The sequence below is a fragment of the Pteronotus mesoamericanus genome, unplaced genomic scaffold (assembly GCF_021234165.1).
Source record: "Pteronotus mesoamericanus isolate MK-2021 breed Mesoamerican mustached bat unplaced genomic scaffold, CSHL_Meso_final contig_347, whole genome shotgun sequence".
In the NCBI taxonomy this organism is placed as follows: Eukaryota; Metazoa; Chordata; class Mammalia; order Chiroptera; family Mormoopidae; genus Pteronotus; species Pteronotus mesoamericanus.
Genome location: NW_026555137.1, coordinates 10055827 through 10075103, shown reverse-complemented (window position 1 = coordinate 10075103; position 19277 = coordinate 10055827). Strand labels below are relative to the sequence as shown.

Sequence of the window (19277 nt, the reverse complement as noted above, 5' to 3'; positions counted from 1 at the left end):
TGAATGTCACGGGGCCTAAATGAGGAACTTCCCCTGCAGCGCCCTGCCGCTCGCCCCAGGCTGGCTTGTCTTGGAGACCTTTTCTGTCGCCCTGGAGCAGGGTGGGCAGAGCTGCGGCCCCCTGTCCTGGTACCGTCCCCTCCCAGGAGGTCAGAGATGGGCCTGGCTGAGGAGACTCTGGGACTAGCTCCCACTCCCCCTCAGTGAACCCAGACGCCAGGAACGTCCCCTCCTTCTGTGTCCCTTGTCCTCCTGGCCTGGTCCCCTTGGCCACCCCCAGGTGTCTCCATCCTTCCGCTTCCCAGACCAATTACAGGAAGGACCTGAGACTCGTTCCCGTTTAAGGAGAATTGTGCCGATCACCTTCCCTTGCCTAGTGGGACAAAACTCTAACTGTGGAACCGAAGGTGCCACCTAGTGCTGGGTTTGGCACATGCTGGCTCTGCGGGCTGCCGGTGGCCCGTTTTTGTAAATAAAGTTTTATTGGAACACAGCCATGTCCATTCCTTTAAGTATGGCCGCCTTCGGGCTACAGCAGTGCAGGCGAGTAGTTGCCATGGAGACTGAATGGCCCTCCAAGCCAAAAGTATTTTCTCTCTGGCCCTTAAGAGAGAGTCTGTGATCCCTGATCCAGTGGGCAGGGGAGACATTTTTGTCAGGCCTCCCCAGTGCCTCTGGCCCTGCCACTTGGTGGCTGCATACTTTAGGGGAAGGATTAAAAACACCAGAGCATGTTTTTATCACACAGGTGATACCAGTCAGCAGGTCCAGGCCGACTACTTGCTCTGTGGCCATTCAGAGCCTCCGTTTCCTCATTGGTAACAGACAATCAATATCTGACCGTGACCTGCCACCACGGAACCTAAAATATGCACTCTACAATCCGCCAGCCGGGGCATCCCTTACCCTCTGCAAACCCTCATCTTACAGGTGGAGATGATCATAAAGGACCTTCCTCCAAATTTGGTTGTGACGATTCCGTGGAATCATGTGTATTCCTAGCCCCCAACTGCGCCCCCTAACTGGCAGGTGCCATCCTGATTAGATGTCTCTAAGGGACATCAAGGCAAGAGAGTCGGGAGGATCCCTGGAGGACGGGCCAGAGGAGAGACTGGAGCAGGGCCCATCCACATGTGCCAAGTGAATTGGGCACTAGGGTTGCCGGGCAATCAGCAGGGCTGAGCAGAAGTGGGGCTGAGTGCTTCCTCCGTGGGCTGCTGGGGAGGCCACCGTACAGGGAGTCTGGGGCCTGCGGGGAAGTCACAGAACCAGCAAGGCTTGGGTTCAGCCTGGGGAGGGGGCCGCTGAGCGCAGCAGGTGAGCGGGCTGATAAGCAGGGAAGGCTGTGGACAGGGAGACTCGGGGAAGGAGAGCAGAGGGTCCCGGTTGGCAGGAGCTGCCCCTCCGCGCTGCCCGGCTGGGGTGCGGCACGGCAGGGCGCGGTGGCCTTGGGCGGCCTTACTCGGGTAGTTCCTGCAGCCTCCCGCCGTGGAGCCCCGCCGCCAGTTCCCGTCCATCTTGGTGAGCTTCCACTTCTTGTAGGAATCGCTGGTGAGGGTGTCGGGGGTCAGGTTGCAGATCTCCAGGCGGGAATAGTGTCTCAGGAAGTCGCTGAAAGACATCCTGGCAGAGGAGAGGCAGGGGCACCCGATTACAGGAGGGCACACCGGGCAGCCCCGGCCAAAGCCAGGCAGAGAGGCCGGGGACAGCGCCTCAGGCCCGCACAGCCGCCAGGCCCGCAACAAGAAGGCACAGGTTCCAGTCCCGGGGCCACCACAGTCTGCCGGGTGACTGAGCCCGAGGCTGAAACCTCTCTGAAGCTCAGAGCCCTCGTCTGTGAAAGCGGGAGCCCCAAGAACGAAACGAGACAGCAGCCCACGGGCGCAGTCTGGTCAATGGCGAGTAGTCGGCGGAGGTGGTCACAGCGCGGCAGAGACACACGCACATGCGGGCCCCTGTGCTCCCTAAGGGACCAGGTTCTTAAGGAGTTGGGATGAACCTCCTGGGAAATGCCCCTGTTCCCTGTTTTCTCTTGGGATCTGAGCGTGACCGCGGGCTCCTCACAGCCTTCTCTGTGCGGCTGCTCAGCTCCTAAACCCCAGGGTGGGGAGTGACAAACGGAAGAGCTTGGAGAATGTTTTTGCTCTGGGCCTTACAGTGATTTAAAGCAACAAGAAAAGCCGGATCCTGTGCCCCTGAGCCCCCAACATGACAGTCTCACTCCTCTCCTAGCAAAGGTGGTGGCGCAGACACCTCGTCTCTGGGAGCCTCCGCTGCGATCATCTCACCAGAATTCCCCGTCTTCCTGCCGTTGGGTCAGCCTGGCCCTCTCCTCCGGGTCGATGGTGTTCCAGTTCGGGCAGCTGGAAAACCATGTCACGGGAGAGCCGTCAGAAACTAATGTCCCCGGAGCCCCCGAGACTGGGGCCCGGGACACGCGGCTCGCGTCTGAGGGCCCAGGCCCCAGTCGGGGAGGGAAGTGACGCAGGTGTGCACCCGTGACTGAGGGGTGCAGGGAGCCGGCGAGAGGACGTGTCGTCCTGGCAGAGTGTAGCGAGGGAGAGCACGGGAAAGGGACACAGCCCGTCGGACAGAGACGAGGGGGCGCCGCGGCCCAAGCTGGGACAGGCTGGCAGCAGTTTCAAGGGGCCCCGGGCCACGGCCCAGGAGCGGCTCGTCTTGGCCTCCCTCTGCCTTGGGAGCGGCCAGGAAGAGGTGTCAGAACTGTCAGTGCGGGGGCAGGGGCGGGGGCGGGGGAGGGGGAGGTCACGACACGATGGGCTCATGGGAGACTTCGCCCCCTGCAGGTGGAATAGGTGCACCAGGCAGCCCTGGAATCACCAGAGGGACTTCTCTCTGGTCCTAGGCACACAGTTTACATCCTTGGAAGTGAACAAGGGCTTGGGGGAAGGAAAGGTGTGTGTGTTTTTCCCCCCCCCGAAGGGCCAACAGCAGGCAGATCTGAGTGAGGGAAGGATGGAGCAGGAGGGGATGAGAAGAGTGAGCGTCGCAGCAGCCCTGGGCCTTAGGAAAGGCTCCCAGAGGCCTGGGATGAGCTGGTTCCTGAAGTCTCGGGGGCCCGCCTGCCCCGTGGGTCCCCCTCGGTGTGGCCTGTGCTCTCGGGGCCTGTTCCTCAGCATCGTGCACGTGCCCCCCCCACTTCCCCGGAGCCTCCCGGCAGGGTGCCCCCGCCACCCCAGGCCCAGCACGCCCTCCTCACTTGTCGCTCCACTTCCCGGTCCACTCCACCTCTCCCCAGGGATTTCGGATGCGGATCAGTTTCTGCAGGCTTCCTCTGCTTTCCACCTGCAGGGCGGGAGGGAGGTGTTGAGCTCAAGCCAGGTCTGGGGGTTCTTGGGCACGAAGCCTCCTTCCCCCTGAGCTAGGGGGTTGAGTCCGGGTTATACGGGTCTGGGGGGAGGCACACAAAGGCCGAGCCCCACCGCTGCCCAGCCTCAACGGCCCCTAGGACCCGGCCCTTGGAGGACCCAGGCTCTTCCACATCTGTCGTGAGCCTGAGGCACAAGGCACGTGCTCTAGACTCTGCACGGGCGCTTCACCTCCAAACCACAGGTGAGCCATAACAGGATGTGCTCCTGTCCCAGGAGCTCAGGGCAGCTGACGGCCTGTCAGAAGGTGATGAGCAACCGCGGTGCCTGATCCCTGATTGAATCCTGGATTGGGGGGCACTCTATAAAGGATGTTTGGGCGCAAATATAAATACGGACTATATATTGGATGATGTTATTAAATTAGTGTTTATTTTATTGGGCCGGAGAAGAAGACTGGGATTTTTAGGTAATGCAACTGAAGTGTTGTAACATCTGCAAGTTACATTCCAATGGCTCAGAATAAAGTAACCGCACACAGAGAGACCAAACACATGTGGCAGAATGTTAACAACTGTTGATTCTAGGGAAATAGCATTGTATGTTTACTATACTATCAACTTTTCCAGAAAGTTGAAATTTTTCAAAATAAAAAGATATGTGTGTGGGTGGGGGTAGGGCAACAAAAATCAAGGCAAAAAGAAAACCACTGGGCATATTAGAAGACTTGGGTCTGGTCTGGGTTTAGTAATCAATAGTGAACTTGGACTGCTCAATATATTTATAATAATAATATAGACTTAGACACAATGTTTCAGGCACAGTCTGAGCACTTTACATATATCAACTTGACAGAATCACAACCACCTTACGATGCATATTAATATTTCTAATTTAAAGGTGAGGGAACTAAGGGACAGAGTTTAAGTAACTTGCTCGGACCACGTAACTGGTAAGAGACAGGGTCAGATCTGAACACTAATTTGGGCACTAATGCTTTTGGGAGGCTGGATGTGAAAGCACTTTAGAGAGTATAAAACGCTATGCAGAAGTAAAATATCCTTTCTTTTCTTTCTGGCTGGCCCAGAAGCGTAAGGTTTACTGAGTTCCAAAACTCAGTAAAATCTGAGCGCCTGGCGCTGGACCCTGCGGCCACCAGAGGGCAGGGCGGGGCTGGAGACCCGAAGCTCCGGAAGGGACCAGAAAGGACAGCCCAGCGAGTCCTGTCTGAACTTCAGGAATGTGAGGCCTGTTTAGAAACAGCTGTGGGAACACGGGGGCCCCACCCGGCAGTCACAGGCAAAGAAAGATCCCTGAAAAACCCCTGCGGGCGTTACCTCCTCGGCTCCAGTGACAGAGTACGCGTGCCCCTTCACCAGCTTCTGGAACGTGATGGCCTCTGAGTCTGCCATACTGGTGATCTGGGAACAAGGGAAGAATCAGCCCTGGCTGGCGCATCCTGCCTGCCCCCACCCCTCCCTGGCTCCCTGGGGTCCGACAGGCCTGGATGGGGGCCCCAAAACTGCAGGGGCGTGGCCAGGGAGGGCCTGGTCCCTGGGGGCGTGGCCCGGGAAGGCGTGGTCACGGAGCGCGCGGCCCTGGCAGGACACAGAGGGGTGCTCTCGCCGCACCTGGACCCTGTCCTGCTACCATTTTCAGGTGCTGAGCCCCCGGTTTACAACCAGAGCAAAGGCTAAGCGCAATAACCTTCGGGGAGAGGGAGCACCTGCATGAACACGCGTGCCAGGCGCGTTCACCGATTCCCGCAGGCTGAGGCAGGCGGTTAGGGCACAGCAAGGAGAGAGGGCTGGTGAGCGCCTGGGCTCAGGACAGTCACCAGACAGCACCAACTGGCCCAGCACGGGGTATTTGGTAAATCGGAAATGGGCTGTGGGTAGGAAGGGTCTTTTGCCTCCACATGGCCTTCAGCAGGAGTTTGAGAATCCCTGCCTGGACTTGGACGGATATTTGGGCCCCGAGAGCCAGGGGTTCTGTTCTCTGTCCCACAGGGACCAGGTCCTGCATAGGACAGGGTTTGGGAGTAGGCACAGGCCCTGCAGAGGAGGGGTCCCCTAGGGACCCGCAGAGGGCAGGGGGCTCCACAGGAACCCGTGGCCTGAGTGGAGATTCACAGGAGGCTGAGGGCGGGAAGTGGGCTGGAGAGGGAAGGGCTGGAGGTAGGTACCATTGCCCCTTCACTTGTACCCCAGACAGCCTGGCTGTTGCCTAGCAACCCCGGGTCCGGGAGATGCTCCTTGAGGCGGACAGGGATGGGCTAATGCTGTGGACGGGGCAGTGCGTTTCCCGCACTCTGCTGGGGGCTCCCTCCAGCCGGAGCAGCAGGCCAGGCGCAGGGTGGCGGGGGGGGGGAGGCTGGCACTTACGTCGATGGAGCAGCCCAGGAGGGAGCCTTTCTGCAGGGCCTTCTGGATGATCTTGAATAGGTTGGAAGGTGCCTTCTTCAGCTCATACCACTCAGCGATGCCGCCCGTGAAGTCCTCGAAGCCCTCGGTGGTGGCGCCCCCCGAAAGCGCCTCATAGCACCCGTTGATCCTGCCGGAGGGCAGAGGGGCTGCTGTCAGCTGGTGCCAATGCCGCGGCCTATCATGGCGCCGCTTTCCTGGCGCCTCCTTTGTTGGACGCTCCAGGGACCCCCCGCGCAGGTTCTCCTTGCCTTTGTCTCCGACTCAGGGTGCCCACGAGGGCCAGTCACTGTCTCCCCAGTTACCACTTCCCTGGCACTTGGAAAGTTTCTCGAAAACCTCATAGAACCTGAGTGCTGGACGGCCCTCAGTGATCATCTGGGCCCGCCTCCCGTATTGATTCTTCCTGCCTCTTGACAGGAGAGGGGAGGTCTGCTGCTGAGCTATTTGGCATTTGTAGCTTTAAAGAGACAACGATTTGATAATGGGGGCACTTTCCTGGAGCAGCAGGCAGTGTTTGGGGGCCTTATCGCTCCCCATGGTCCTTGGGGCACCCTGGGGCTTCTCTGGCTCTACGACTTGAGCACATGACTTGGAAGTGGCTCCCAGGGCCAGATTCTCATGGCTGGGCATGTGCGCCCAGCCGTCCTCCCGGGCAGGGGCTGTGAGTACAGAAATCCCCCGATGCCTTAAAGCTGGCCACCTCAAGGGACTGAGCCCAGCAGCGTGGCCGGGCTGAGGCCGCTCTGGAGGGGATGGTGGCAGCGCTGAGCACCGGGCAGCTGGACTCTGGGCCTTGAGGGTGGGGCGCAGCTGGGAAGAGAATATGGAAAGCCATTTCTAATCAGAGACACCGCCCCTTCTGGGCCCATTTCCATAATTTTCATACCTCTGCAGTGCATGGTTTTGCCCATGGGCAACAGCTCTTTGCTGTATTTAGCTGACAAAAATATAACAAGACCTGCCAAGGAAGTAGAAGGTCCTGCTCAAGGCTGGCACGCTCAGCCCCACAATTTGCTCCTGTGCATTTGGTTACATTGGCAGCGCAGGTCATTTGTCAGGGGGTTGTGAGCCCAGGCCCCTTGCGTGCATTGTCTCCTTGACTTTAGAGCCCAGTTTAGGCCAACATAGTTCTTCTAGGGAATAGGTCCTCTACTCAAGCAGTCTTTGAGTAGGTCCTGGCTTTTCTCAGAACGCAGGGCGGCTGGGGCCAGGCGGTCACAGGGAAGGGCGCGGCCACTTACTTGGCGTAGGCCTTCTCCAGCAGCGCGCTCCAGAACTCGCTCCCCTCTGCCGAGTGCACAAACAGCAGCTCCCCGTCCTTGGTGGGCAGCCTGTCGTCCACGACCACGTCCACCCACTCACCGTACTGCCAGAACTGGGGGACAAAGGCAGGGAAGGGCGTGCGTGGGGCGGGCTGGCGCAGCCGGCGGTGGCAGTGTGGCGTCTCTGAGCCTCAGCTGCGGCCGGTGTCCCTCGGCCATTTTTCCCCCCACAAAACCCTCTGCGGTGGAACGGGGCACCCAGGGTCCGCTGAGCCCCCCTGGGAGCAGGCGCTTCTTCTGAATCTCCTGTAGGCATGCACTCTGCCCTGCACCTTCAGCTTTTAAAAATATTTCTCACTCACCACCAGCAAAGGAGGACAATGAGCAGTCACTTAACATCCTGTCTCAGACCTCAAATAATACACTTCTTTTAACACCTGGGAAGGACTTCCTAACTCAGACTGTTCTATCTGCCTCCCTTGCCGGTCCAAGAGGCCCCCCACCGCTGCCCTCCTAGGGTCCTGAGTCGGGGCCGGGCCAGGGAGCTTTCTGCTGTTTCTCTGTGTCCTCTGTAGAATGGCAGGTTGCAGGAGTCTGCAAACGCTGGGGACAGATGAGCTCGGCCATGCCAACGGATCTGTCCCCCGTCCCCGGACCTGTTCCCAGCTCCCAGGAGCTGCTCCTTGGCTCCCCAGGACCTGTGGAGGAGAAGTTCGGGCCCACCCCTAAGTTACCTGGAAGTGGAAGATCCCTGCATAGTTTTCCTGGAAGCTCTGGTTTAAGGGGACGACACGCGCCAGGATTTCTTCATTCAAGGTGAGGGAGGCGATGGCCGCCAACAGCCAGCAGTCACCTGGGGACACGGCACAGGGAGCTCTCAGAGGGGTCTCAGCGCCGGGATGCTAGACACCCGCCCCACCCCTGCGAGCTGGAAGCCTCCGTCGTGCTGGCCGAGCCACGTTTCGGAGGACCCTCTGTGACCCGCGGGCAGGAGGGCTGGGCTGAGGCTGTGCGGGGAGTGCCCAGGGGAAGCGTTTTGGTGGTGATTGTGGCTGGTGGCGAGGGGAGAACTCGTTCTCTGAAAGGCCCAGAGCTGTGTGCTGGCTGGACGGCGTCCTTGCGGCCCAGCCCAGGCCCAGGGCCCCAGAGATGCTGGGCAGGAGCATCCTGGAGTGAGGAATCCGCTCACAGCAGGGACTTCTGGGAACAAGGGGTCTAAAGGTGTGTCTGAGAGAGAGGAAGGAAACGTGGTGAGAGATGGGAAGCAGTGGGACGTTGGACGTCTCCCGGGAGAAGGATGCAGAGCCCGGAGAACAGGGACCAGCAGGCCCTCCAAGGGCAGAAGCGCCCAGAGACGCAAAGGCAAGAGCCCGGAGCCAGAGACAGCACAGAGGCTGGGCTCTGGCCTGAGGAGGGGCGCGGGCACGCGAGTGGGCCCGGATCACTTCTTGGGGGTGCGCACCATGCAGGGGGGCGGCGGATAAGGCCAGGGACAGTCAGGATGGCAGCTGTCCAGGCAGCCTCGCGCCTCCGGAGCCTCCTCGGTGACATCTGGGTACCTGTGCGAGGTGTGGTGGGCGCGCGTGAGTAAGGCCCTATGTCCATTTGGTGTCCTGGCTGTGCTCAGCACCGTGGCCCTTTTGCGTGGGTAACTGGAAGCGAGCTGGCGCCGGCCACACCCCAGGCTGGCCTGCAGAGAGTGAGGCCGCTTATGCCGTTCTCAAGGGGTGCCCGCTTTCTGTGACAACAATAGGAAATAGACTTCGACGAGATGAATGCTCATTGTTGGATTCATTTTTACTATTTGGCAAGTCTAATTCAATGCTAACTAAAGTTCACTGCATTCTTTGCATCCTGGCTGACTACTGAGCATCCCAGGGGTTTTTGAGCTGATCTGCGTTCAGAAAGGATGGGTGGCGCTCTTTGAGGCCTCTGTGTACCGGTGACATGTCACTCTGTGGTCAGGTCAGGGGAGACACAGCTGTCCCCAGTGAGTCAGCAACCAAAGGAAGTCTAACAAGCCCTCTGGCTCCTTCAGCTGGGTGGGTGCTTGGTGCTGTGATTCACCTGTTGTTAGCTAGTCGTTTGCTTTCCACTTGGGAACACCAAGGTCGCTCCGAGAAACCAGCCTCCCCACATTCTCCAGCTGTGAGGTTTCAGTGGTGCTGGCTCTGCCCCCAATGCCAGGTGTGTGCCCACGGCTCTCTCCGGCCCATTCTCTCCTGGCTCCCATGGTTGGCTCAGGGAAGCTGCTGTGTGACCCAGCCAGAGCCAATGAGGCGAAATGAGACTATCGCTTATGCCTGGGGAGAAGTGGACAGGTGGCCTCTTCGACTGCGCTGACTCTGTTGTGATGCATGGTCTGCAGCGGCTGAAGCCACTTTGTGTCTGTGGGACGGACAACCTGTCTGAAAAACAGAGCCTGCTCTGCAGGAAGAGGGGCTGAGAGCTGGAGAGAGAAACACCAGGTGCTGGTGAAATCACGTGAGTTCCTGGATCAAGCTGTACCTGAAGCCAAATCTGCCTTGGACCTTCCCGTTACATAAATTGATCACTTCCCCGTCTCCTTAGCCACTATGCAGGACTACAAGTTCCTGCTACTTGTCTGCCAGGGGAATGTGGGCAACGGCCGCTCGTTGCTGAGGCCTTCCTCAGCGAATATGTGCCCGCCACTATCCTCAGCGCTTCAGTTTCATTATCTCATTTATCCCTCACGGCTGCTCTAGGAGGAGGGCGGCAGGACTGTCTCCACAGTAAAGCTGAGATGGCGAGGCTGGGGAGGTTAAGCGCACTGCCAACAGCTCGAGAGCTAAAGTTTGAAAGGTGTGGTATTTCCATTAAAGCTCTGAGCCAGCCCTTCGGGTCAACTCGGCCTTTCTATAAATCAAGCTAGGCTCTTTCACATGTCGAGAATAAACAGTTTGCAGAGGAACTTGGCAGTGAGAGGCTTCAGCTCTGGCCGTGGGAAAGGAGCGGAGGAGCCCCGGATGGGTGGGGATGGGAATCTACCTACAGGGGCTTTCTCCTGCCGCTGATTCCACACGCTGCCTGGTACGGACCAGGCGATCAGCAAACAGGTGACCTTCAGGCCTCTCTTGTGCACCCACTGATCTCCCAGTTCAACCTTATCATACCATCCATCCTGGGGAACAAATTCACCGCGTTCCCGGGGGGCGTGAGATCTTCCCCTTCAATCCGTCCCTCTTTTCATGACCTCAGCCCTTCTCTGGGAACCCGGAGGTGCCTATGATTCTTGTTTTTCTTGGGCTGATTCGAGCTTCTCTAGGAATCTTCCAAAATGCTTGGCCTTGGGTCTGGAGGCAGAAAGGCTTGTGGACAAAGTGGGTCCAGGCGACAGGATTCCAGTGGCAGACGTTCTTAAGCCAGTTACCCCCTGGCTCCTGAGGGTCTCCTCTCAGATCCCTGAGCGCCCCCAGAAGGGCTGCCTGGGCCTGTCTGACTGCGGAGAAGCCACCCCAGCGCCCTCCTGCTCTGCTCCCCTTCGTACCAAGAGTCGATGCGTGGACACCGTGCGTGTGTCGGGGCGTTACACGGGTCTCTCTCTGCGGGACGGGTCGATTGCCTTTGCAGGCGTGGGGGTCCCAGCTGACAGTGTCGCTATTCATGGGACAGTGACTGCGTGTGTGAAGCCCTGGTTTCAGGTAGAGGTGCTATTTTTTTTTTTTTTTTAGTGGGTCATGCACCTAGGTTAGTGCTGGCTGTGCACCTGCCTCAGATTGCTACCCGCTCCCAGACCTGGGTGCTCTTGCCACGCCCCAGAAATCAGTGGCCACGCCTCACGGCTCCCAGTTTTCATGAATTTGCGCATCACCCTGGCGCAGGGGCCGTGAGAATCGTCTCTGTATCGCCATCTCTGTATCATTCACGATTTTAGCACATGTGCTGCTGAAGCAAGCCCGTGGCTTCCAGTTTTCTTCCTTCCTTCGCATCTCAGACGCATTTCTCCGGATCGCCCAGGTGGACACTAGACCTTACCTCCCCCATTCTTTGGAAAGGATTGCTTTCTTCGTCTCTTGCTATTTTCCTTTAACTTGTTTCCTTTGAAAGGATTCAAAATCCCTGAGTGTTTCTTAGATGACGCACCTGTGGCTTTAAGGGATTAAGTGACTTGTTTGAGGTCACGGAAAACATCCTGGAAGCAGCAGAGCAGGGGCCAGAACCTGGACTTTTGACATCTAGTCTATGTCCTTTCCACCAGCAGGAATAAAAACAAAACAAAACAAAACAAACCCTCCAAAACCAAAACTAAAAAAAAAACCCAAAAAACCAACAAAAACCAAACTGACAAGGAGCTGACATTTTGCAAAGTACTTTGCAGTTTACAAAGAACACATTCCCCATTTTATTTGATCTTTGCAGAAATCTTATGAGAATTTTATCCTTACTATTATCATCACCTTTTGGGAATGAAGAAATTGGAACTCAGAAAGTTCATATACTGGATAATTAGCTGCTCTCACAGGCCAATCCTTTCAACCCAAATGCTGGGTTTTGTTTAAAAACTATACCTTGGTTCAAAGTGCCTGATGCCTGTAACTAGGGAAAGGCCCCGCTAGGAATATCCAACTGCATTTTTCAAATTTCAAACTAAGGGGTGACAAGCTGGCCACTTCTTGAAATCCTATACTGTATTTTGATAGCCTAACGTTTATCAGTTCATGAAATATTAAAGCATGCCGCCTATTCGACGCAACATAAGGCACTAAGGCAACAGGAGGGTGGCCTGTCATTGCACAGCTGGGCCCATGGCACTACGGCCACGGCAAAAACAAGAGACGAGAGTCAGAGGCACGTTGCGGTGAAGATGCACCAAGGTTTTCACCAGCTGCCCAAATGCTGGCGTTGGCCCTGGCTGGTGGGGCTCAGTGGACGGAACACTGGCCCCAAGGTCCCCTGGTTCGGTTCCCAGGTGGGGCACTTGCCTGGGTTGTGGGCCAGGTCCCCAGCTGGGGGCCTGTGAGAGGCAGCCGATTGATGTATCTCTCGCACATCGATGTTTCTCTCCCTCTCTTTCTCCTTCCCTCCCCCTCTTTCTAAAAATAAATAACTAAAATCTTCAAATGCTGGGGTTGAAGAAGACTTAAAGGTGACTGGAACGAGGGGAAGCATTTGAGGTCCAGTTTTGTACTTTGGATTCCTTACCTTCCTTTTTCACCCAAGTGGCAGAATATTTTTGACTAGGACGGGAAGTCCCATGACAAGCCCACTTCTTTGATGGATTTACTCTCTGCTCATATAAGCTTTCTCAGTGCGAAGATCTGGACCCAGATCATGATAGTTTACATTCATGGAGACGCACTGCGTGCCAGGCCCTGTGCTCAACGCTCTCCGCACATCGTCATGCTATTTCACTGTCACAAAGCAATCTGAGGTCGGTAGGTGCTGTGACTGCCCTCTGCCATAGGTGAGGAACTGAGGTTCAAGGAGGGTGGTGGCTCAGCCCAAAGGCCTGGTTAATAAGTGACCCGTCAGGTCTGTCCCAACTGAGCACGTGCTTTTAATATCTAACCTAAAGAGTCTCCTGGGCAAACAGGTGTCAATTTCTAATTCACCTACAGAGGACCCTGTCTTGGGCACTTTTGTCCTTGTGGGGTGGCTGGATTACATCTCAGTGTCTGGGCGGCACGGTGCTCTCTCACTGACTTCCTGCTCACTCTACCTGGATGGCTGTCCCCGCGGGTGGGTTCTCTCCCCACAAGGAAACCTGTCATACAGCTGCCCACAGGTGTGGCCTTGCTCAGCCCCACCCTTCCTGGCTGATGGTTCAGATCCCCAGTTCTCCTGATCATCAAGGCCCAGATCCGCCCTCCCTAAGATGACTTATGACAAAGCTTCTCCCCTGGACAATCCTGCGGTGACTTGCTCCCATACAGGTGAGGTGACCTTGTTGGAGAGGTCACTGGAGTCTCCTCCCAGCACAGCCGGTGAGGACAGGACAGGACAGGACAGGGCAGGGCAGGGCAGGGCAGACAACCGATGCTGCAAACTGTGATGACTCTTATAACGGGCTAGAACCCCAGGAAAGCCCCAGAATGTGCCTCTCCTGGGATGTCGCCGCATGGATGGGGCTTGAGAAAGAGAGATCTGGGTGTGGATAGTTTTGGCAGAGGTGAGGGGGATGTCACCAGGGCCCTCAAGGGACTGTCACGGAACAGCATGCCCTGAACCCCTGCCTTCCTATCCCGGCGGGTTTTCCAGTTGTTCTGTGTTGGTAGCCCTCTTGGCCAAGCATAAAGTCTGTTTACACTTGGTTACTGTTGATAAGCCCTGTGTAGTGCGTGCATCTCAGAGCCACCGTCCTGGGGGCCTGAGGGCTCGGACCGAGGTGAGCTGCAGGGGAGCCCCTCGTACCTTCTGGGCGCCCCCCATGTCCAGGCCGCACTGCTCCCTGCCCCAGAGCTGGTCTCCGCGGATGGAACCGCAGGCCCCCAGAGCCTCTGGCTGCTGAGGGGTTTGGCCCGTGGGGCGCCCTGGAGATGAGAGGAAAGTGGGGGGCGGGGGCAGGGCACTCCTTCCCTGGTTCCTTGGGGCTCTGCTTGAGCTGTGTCCCTGGACCGGCGGGCACTGCTCCTTCACAGTGGCACCTGCACACGACCCGCTGCCAGCTCTATAATCCGGACACCGGCCCCCAGTGCACAGGTCAGCATCTGCTCCAGGGAGGGACTTGGCCATGTTTCCTCATCTGATCAAAGGCTTCTGACACCCGCTGTTCTCCCCAGCAGCGGTCAAGGTCCTCCGACCAGCGTGGTCTGCCCTCCCCCGGCTGATTGCCCTTCTAGCTCAGGTTAAGGGCACCGTCCCCTCTGCAGAGGTGAGGTGCTCCGTCACCCCGTCTAAGAAGTGGCCCATCTTCTTGGCTAGGAAGAGTCATCATCATAAAAATGCCTCTTGTTCTTAGGTCAGTCTCTAAATGTAATGCAATCCCAATAAAAATAGCAAGAGGATGTGTGTTTAAATTCGGAACTGAGCTGATTCTAAAGTTTATAAATAAGAGAGAACTAAGCAGAAAGCATAGCCAGAAAAAATCTCAGAGGGAAGGGAGTCTACTTCCCTCAGATGTTGAAAACACGTAGAAAGCTGCTGGGGTTAAAATAAGACAGTACTTGTGCGTAAGTGTACATTTAGATTAAAGGCACAGAACATAAACAATTCCAAACATAGGAATTAGTAAAGATAAATTATTTACAAATGGAACTGGAACAGCTAAGAAGCCACCTAGAAAAAAATCAAGTTGTAGCCCATCTCGACACAGGGATTAATTTTAAATGGGATAATATATATATGTAAACACTTAACACTATATATCTTAAATATATATTTTATTATGTTCACATATACGTATGATAAATCTAGACATTTGTACGATTCGTATATTCATTATTTATTTGTGTATTGATATCATATATTTTATTTTTATTATTTTTTTAATTCTCACCCAGGGATATATTTATTGATTGTAGAGAGAGAAGAAAGGGGAGAGAGATACATCGACGTGAGAGAGAAACGTCGATCGGCTGCCTCCTGTACGTGCCCCAACCTGGGATCAAACCTACAACCTTGGTATGTGCCCTGACCAGGAATGGAACCCGTGGCCTGACCTTTTGGTGTACATGCCGACACTCCAACCAGCTGAGCCACCTGCCCAAGGCATATATTTTATGCCATTAAAATATCATACATTTTAATTTACACGTTCATACATTTGAATTACGAAAACATCATAAATATAATTATTTCCATAAATCCATAAACAGACTAGAAGGAGCCACAGGAGAATTAGTATAACCTCAGCGTGGAGCCCAGCCACCAAATTATAACCTGCAAGCCGTAAAATTCTTAAATGATGAATTTAACTAAAGTAAAAAAAGAAAATGACCTGGTTCAAAGAAAAATCACAATCAGCAAAGTCAAACTAAGAAAACAGTGGAAAACTACCTGTTACACAGATCCCAGACGAAAGGGTACATATAAGCCTTTCTAGTTTACGAAGAGAGAAAAATGAGAGCTCAGCTGAAAAATGGGCACAGACAGAAGCAGAGTTCCTGGAAAGAGGGAAAGTTAAAGTCGCACACGTTTTACAGGTGCTCGGCCGCACTCATCACAAAAGAAAGGGAAAGCCAAACGGCACTGGGATGTCATTTTTCACCTTTCAGCCTGTAAAGATCAAAACGTGCAGAAAAAAGAAAAAACAACAACAACAACAGGGAATCCTCTGGGGAGGCCGTGGGGGAGGGTGCTCTCCTGCCTTGTCAGGTGTGCTGAGCTGGGGGCGGTCCTACGGGACAACTTCAGGACGTCCCAGGTCCCCCCCCTCCGCCCCCCCGCTGTGAGGAGCCTGTACCCAGAGACACCCCCCTGGCCTGAGGCTGCTTTCCGCTGGCTCGCTCGGTTCCTGCCCTTTCTGGTTCCACATCCGGCTCTGGGCTCCCCTGTCTCACTGGCTCCATTGTCTCACCTGCCCGCACACCCTCTGCCTCCCGACAAACAGCAGCAGCCCCGCCCTCCTGGTTCCACACCCAGATTCTGGGCTCCTGGCTGCCCTCTCAGTCCCCTGTGGCTGGGTTTGCTCCTGCAACCCGGCACCTAAAGATGACCCTTCCCGCACCTTCTCCTGCCCTGTGGTCACGTGCCTGGCATTCTAGGGGGACACAGGAGCCCTCCCTGTGGGCACTGAGCTGGGAGGAGGCCAGCCAACTGCCGGCAGGGTCCCTGGCCCGGGGAGGGCCAGCCTGGGTGCTGAGGGCCCCGGGTAAACCTGGGGCTGGTGTGCTCCCTCAGCGAGGCCGGCCGGTCACAGGGCAGAGCTGGTCACCACCCAGCTGCTGGGCACAGGGTGGAGAAGGCCCGGGCTCCCTGCAGCCACGCTGGGCCTGCGGGACACCCCTAAACCAGAAGGGAGGCGAGTGGGAAGAGCCGCCTGCGTCCCGGGAGGCCTGGCCAGAGGGGCTGGGGGTGAGCGTGGGATTTGTGCTTAGAAGACCCAGATTTGAACCGTGCTCCGCCACTAACGATCGATCGATCGCGTGAGCCTGGGTGCAGGTCCTGATTTCTCTGACCCGTGTTTCCTCAGCTGTGAAGGAGAACAAACCTCACAGCCTCAGGGCGCTGTCGGCACCAGGGGAGAGAGGGGCTAGGGGTCCACGGGCCTCAGAGGTCTGGATCCCCAAGCACACTGTGCCAGTTTTGCACGTATATGGACATGTGAGTTCTGCTAGGGAGGAGTCAGGTTCTCTCCCACCCCGACAGGCTCAGAAACCCTGGGGCCGGAACCCCGAGGTCAAACCCTGGCTCTCTCCCGGGGCAGACTGCTCTTGCTGTGCCTCAGGGTCCTCATTCACAAAATGGGTTATAAGTAGTAAAATGCATCTCGGAGTTGAGAATTAAATGGGAGAAAACACGTAAGCATTGAGAACGGTGTCTCTGAATGCTGACTGTTTTTATTTCTGATTTATAGGGGAGAAAACCGAGACCAGGAAGAGGCTGTCTGGGCTGAGGACACGTTATGTGCCCCGTCGGCCACATTTGTCAGTCCTGTCCCTGAAGGGTGACCGCTCAGGTGACAAGGGGCGGGGTGGGGGTGTGACTGAGGCGGAACGAAGGGGGAGGGGAGCCATAGAAGGGCTGTGACCTAAGTGCATAAGGTTCCTGTCTCCTCGTCCTGAATCTCAGCAAACTCTTGGGACAGGTTGGGGGGCGGGGGGAGACAAGTGGCCAATAGTGAGTAAATAAAAACAAAGGATGAGTACTGATCAGGTCGTAGGAATTGACTCCTGTGAGGCCCCTCCTCCGGCCTGAGGGGACCTCATTTGCGACTGCTGCCCCTTCGCTCACCCCCGAGATGGCCCAGGGCGCCAGAGGGCCGCCCGCCCTAGGGTGAGGCTGGCTTGTAGTCTGTTCTCTGCTTTGTCCTGCACTGAACACCAGGCGCCAAGCCAGAGCGGTCTTTAAGGGCTGAAAGTCCTCCCTCTGGCCCCGCCCCCCCCCCCCGCCATGTATGCAGCGTGATCCTGGTGCTCTCTCCCTGCAGGCCTGGGCTGCGGGCGTTTGCACTGAATAACCCGACTGTTTTGGTGTCTGTGGGAGCATACGTATTAATTAGTTAATTTTTTCCATCTTAGTGACATTCACTCTGACCCACCCTTGGCCACCTGCTGAGATGACTGCAGCCACTTTTGCTCCTGGGCCACTGGGGACTCCCCTCCAAACCCAAGCCTCTCCCTCCTCTTCTAATTTGCTTGGGAGAAAGAGGTTCGAGTTGGATATTGGCGCCGAGAATCGCAGCTGCCTCACCCGTCCGGACTCAGGCGACCTGGGTCTACCTGCACAAAAGGTTTAACTGTCTGCGGCAGCCTCGTCACCCTGGCCCTGGCGTGGCACCTGCACCCGCACGGCCTCCCGCTGGGGCCGCCAGGGCCGCCCAGACCGCCCAGACCCCTCTGAGCGCACGGCGGCGGCGGCACTGCCAAGCAGACCTCGTGAATGGCCTCCTTCACGCCCCACAGCCCTCTTCTGAAAAGACAAATTCATGCGGAGCCCTGGCAGTAAATTTCCAGAGCTGTCTCCCCCGGGCCTGGGTGTCCGCGTCCCGAAGGTCAGCTCCTGGGTCAGCTGGGGCCCCTGGTGGGGACGGGGATGTGGCCAGGTCCCTAACACCGCGGCTGTTGGAAGTTTTTCCGAGAGAGGACAGCATAATATTTGTCCCGTGCTTTCCCGTCTCTCTCTCCACGATCCCCGTGTTTCCCCCACAAACAGGAGAAGATGCCGCAGAGAAGCAGCGGAGGCTGGGCGGTCCCGCCTGCCCTGCTATGGTGCTGTCACACTTGAGCACAGTGGCCTGCTGACCGTCCAAGTTCTGTGAGGGCAGGGACCGTGTCACAGCGGAGTGCGTGCACCCAGGCACACACGTGCACACAACATACAGAGAACAGGACACCCCGGGCCAGCCCCCGCTTCCCGGAAGCTCTCCTGGCCTCAGCGTGCCCCTCGCCGTCCCCTCTCCCCCTCCTGTGGCCTGACCTGCCTGTGCCACCTGTGAAACCCCCGAGCGCCTGTCCTGCTGACGCCGGTGTCCCTGCGTCTCTCTCCCTCCATCCGATCTCAACCCGTGTGCTCACTCACCCCCTGCAGCGCCCGGCCTGTGCTCGGTCTAGAGGAGCGAGGCCTCGGGGCAGGCTCCTGCGTCAGCGGAGGTGGGGGGCAGCTATGGAAGCAGGTGATCACAGGAGACGGCGCTGGGCACGAGGCTTCCAGTCCGAGGAGCAGCGTGGCCAGGCTGCCAGGGTCGGGGGGCCGGCTGGGTGGGCGGGCTCAGGGGAGAGCTTGGACTCCGCTAGGGGGGTGGCGCAGGCAGCCCTTGCAGGGGGAGGGAGGTCAAGTGCAGAGACCCAAAAGGCGTGGGGCCTGGCACAGGACTGGATGGGGCGGGAGCAGGGGGTAGGTGGCGTCCGGGGGGCTGGGTGTGGGAGAGGGGCTCAGGCCGCAGAGACGAGGCTGGTTCTGGACGCTGAAGGGACCCCTGGGGAAGTGAAGCTGAGGTTCCTTCTTGCCCTTGTGCCTCCCACACCAGACGCCCCAGCGCACCAAGCGCATGCACTTTCCGGGAAGAATGGCTCCTTGCAGGGCAAGGGCCTCCTTGGCTCCCTGTTTCCTCTGCTCAGAGACGTCCTCTCCCCTTCTCTCCTCAGTTGTCCTGGGGGCTCAGGCCCAGCCTCTGGGGGAGCCCTCCTACCCCCGTGCCGCGCCCCTCCTCTGTCCTCACCGTGCATCCCAGCAGACCCCCATGAGAGCATGACCGACACTGATGATTCACTTGTTCATTTAACTGTGCGTTTCCACCTTCGGGCTGCCTCTCCCTGGTGGCAGGGCCTTGGGCAGCAATGGCCAGAGTGAGCTGCAGGTGGCCAGGCGCCCAGAGCAGGGGCCCGGGCGAGGAGGCCTGCCTGGGAGGGACGGGGGGGGGGCAGGTGCTGAAGGAGGCTGGGCCGGGTAAGGAAATCCCAGAGGGGAGAGGGCCAGATGGATGTGGGGCGAGCAGGCAGGGGCTGGGGTCTTCTGCAGAGAAGGGGCTGTGTTTTTATTTTCTTCTGCCTGAGGTCCCAGCTCGCTTCTCGTCCTGTCCCCCACTGAGCTGCCTGAAAGGTGGCGGAAGCCACAGGCGGCCTGGGCCGGAGCCTCCGGCTGGCCGGGCAGGGTGGCTCAGGAACACTTCGTGGGGAGAGTGTCCTCGCGCTGGCATAGTT

The 19277-nt window shown here is 57.3% G+C and overlaps 1 protein-coding gene across 1 annotated transcript in view; it reads right to left on the bottom strand.

The window, feature by feature from the left end:
• CAPN2 (calpain 2) overlaps positions 1–19277 on the bottom strand; it is a 46877-nt gene that overhangs the window by 14934 nt on the left and 12666 nt on the right. Inside the window, exons 3-9 of the mRNA XM_054576634.1 lie at positions 7752–7870; positions 6997–7130; positions 5714–5882; positions 4667–4750; positions 3221–3306; positions 2289–2363; positions 1463–1623 (exon numbers count right to left, since the gene is read on the bottom strand). Of these exons, the coding sequence (XP_054432609.1) occupies positions 1463–1623; positions 2289–2363; positions 3221–3306; positions 4667–4750; positions 5714–5882; positions 6997–7130; positions 7752–7870 (828 nt within the window). The remainder of the gene's footprint in view (positions 1–1462; positions 1624–2288; positions 2364–3220; positions 3307–4666; positions 4751–5713; positions 5883–6996; positions 7131–7751; positions 7871–19277) is intronic.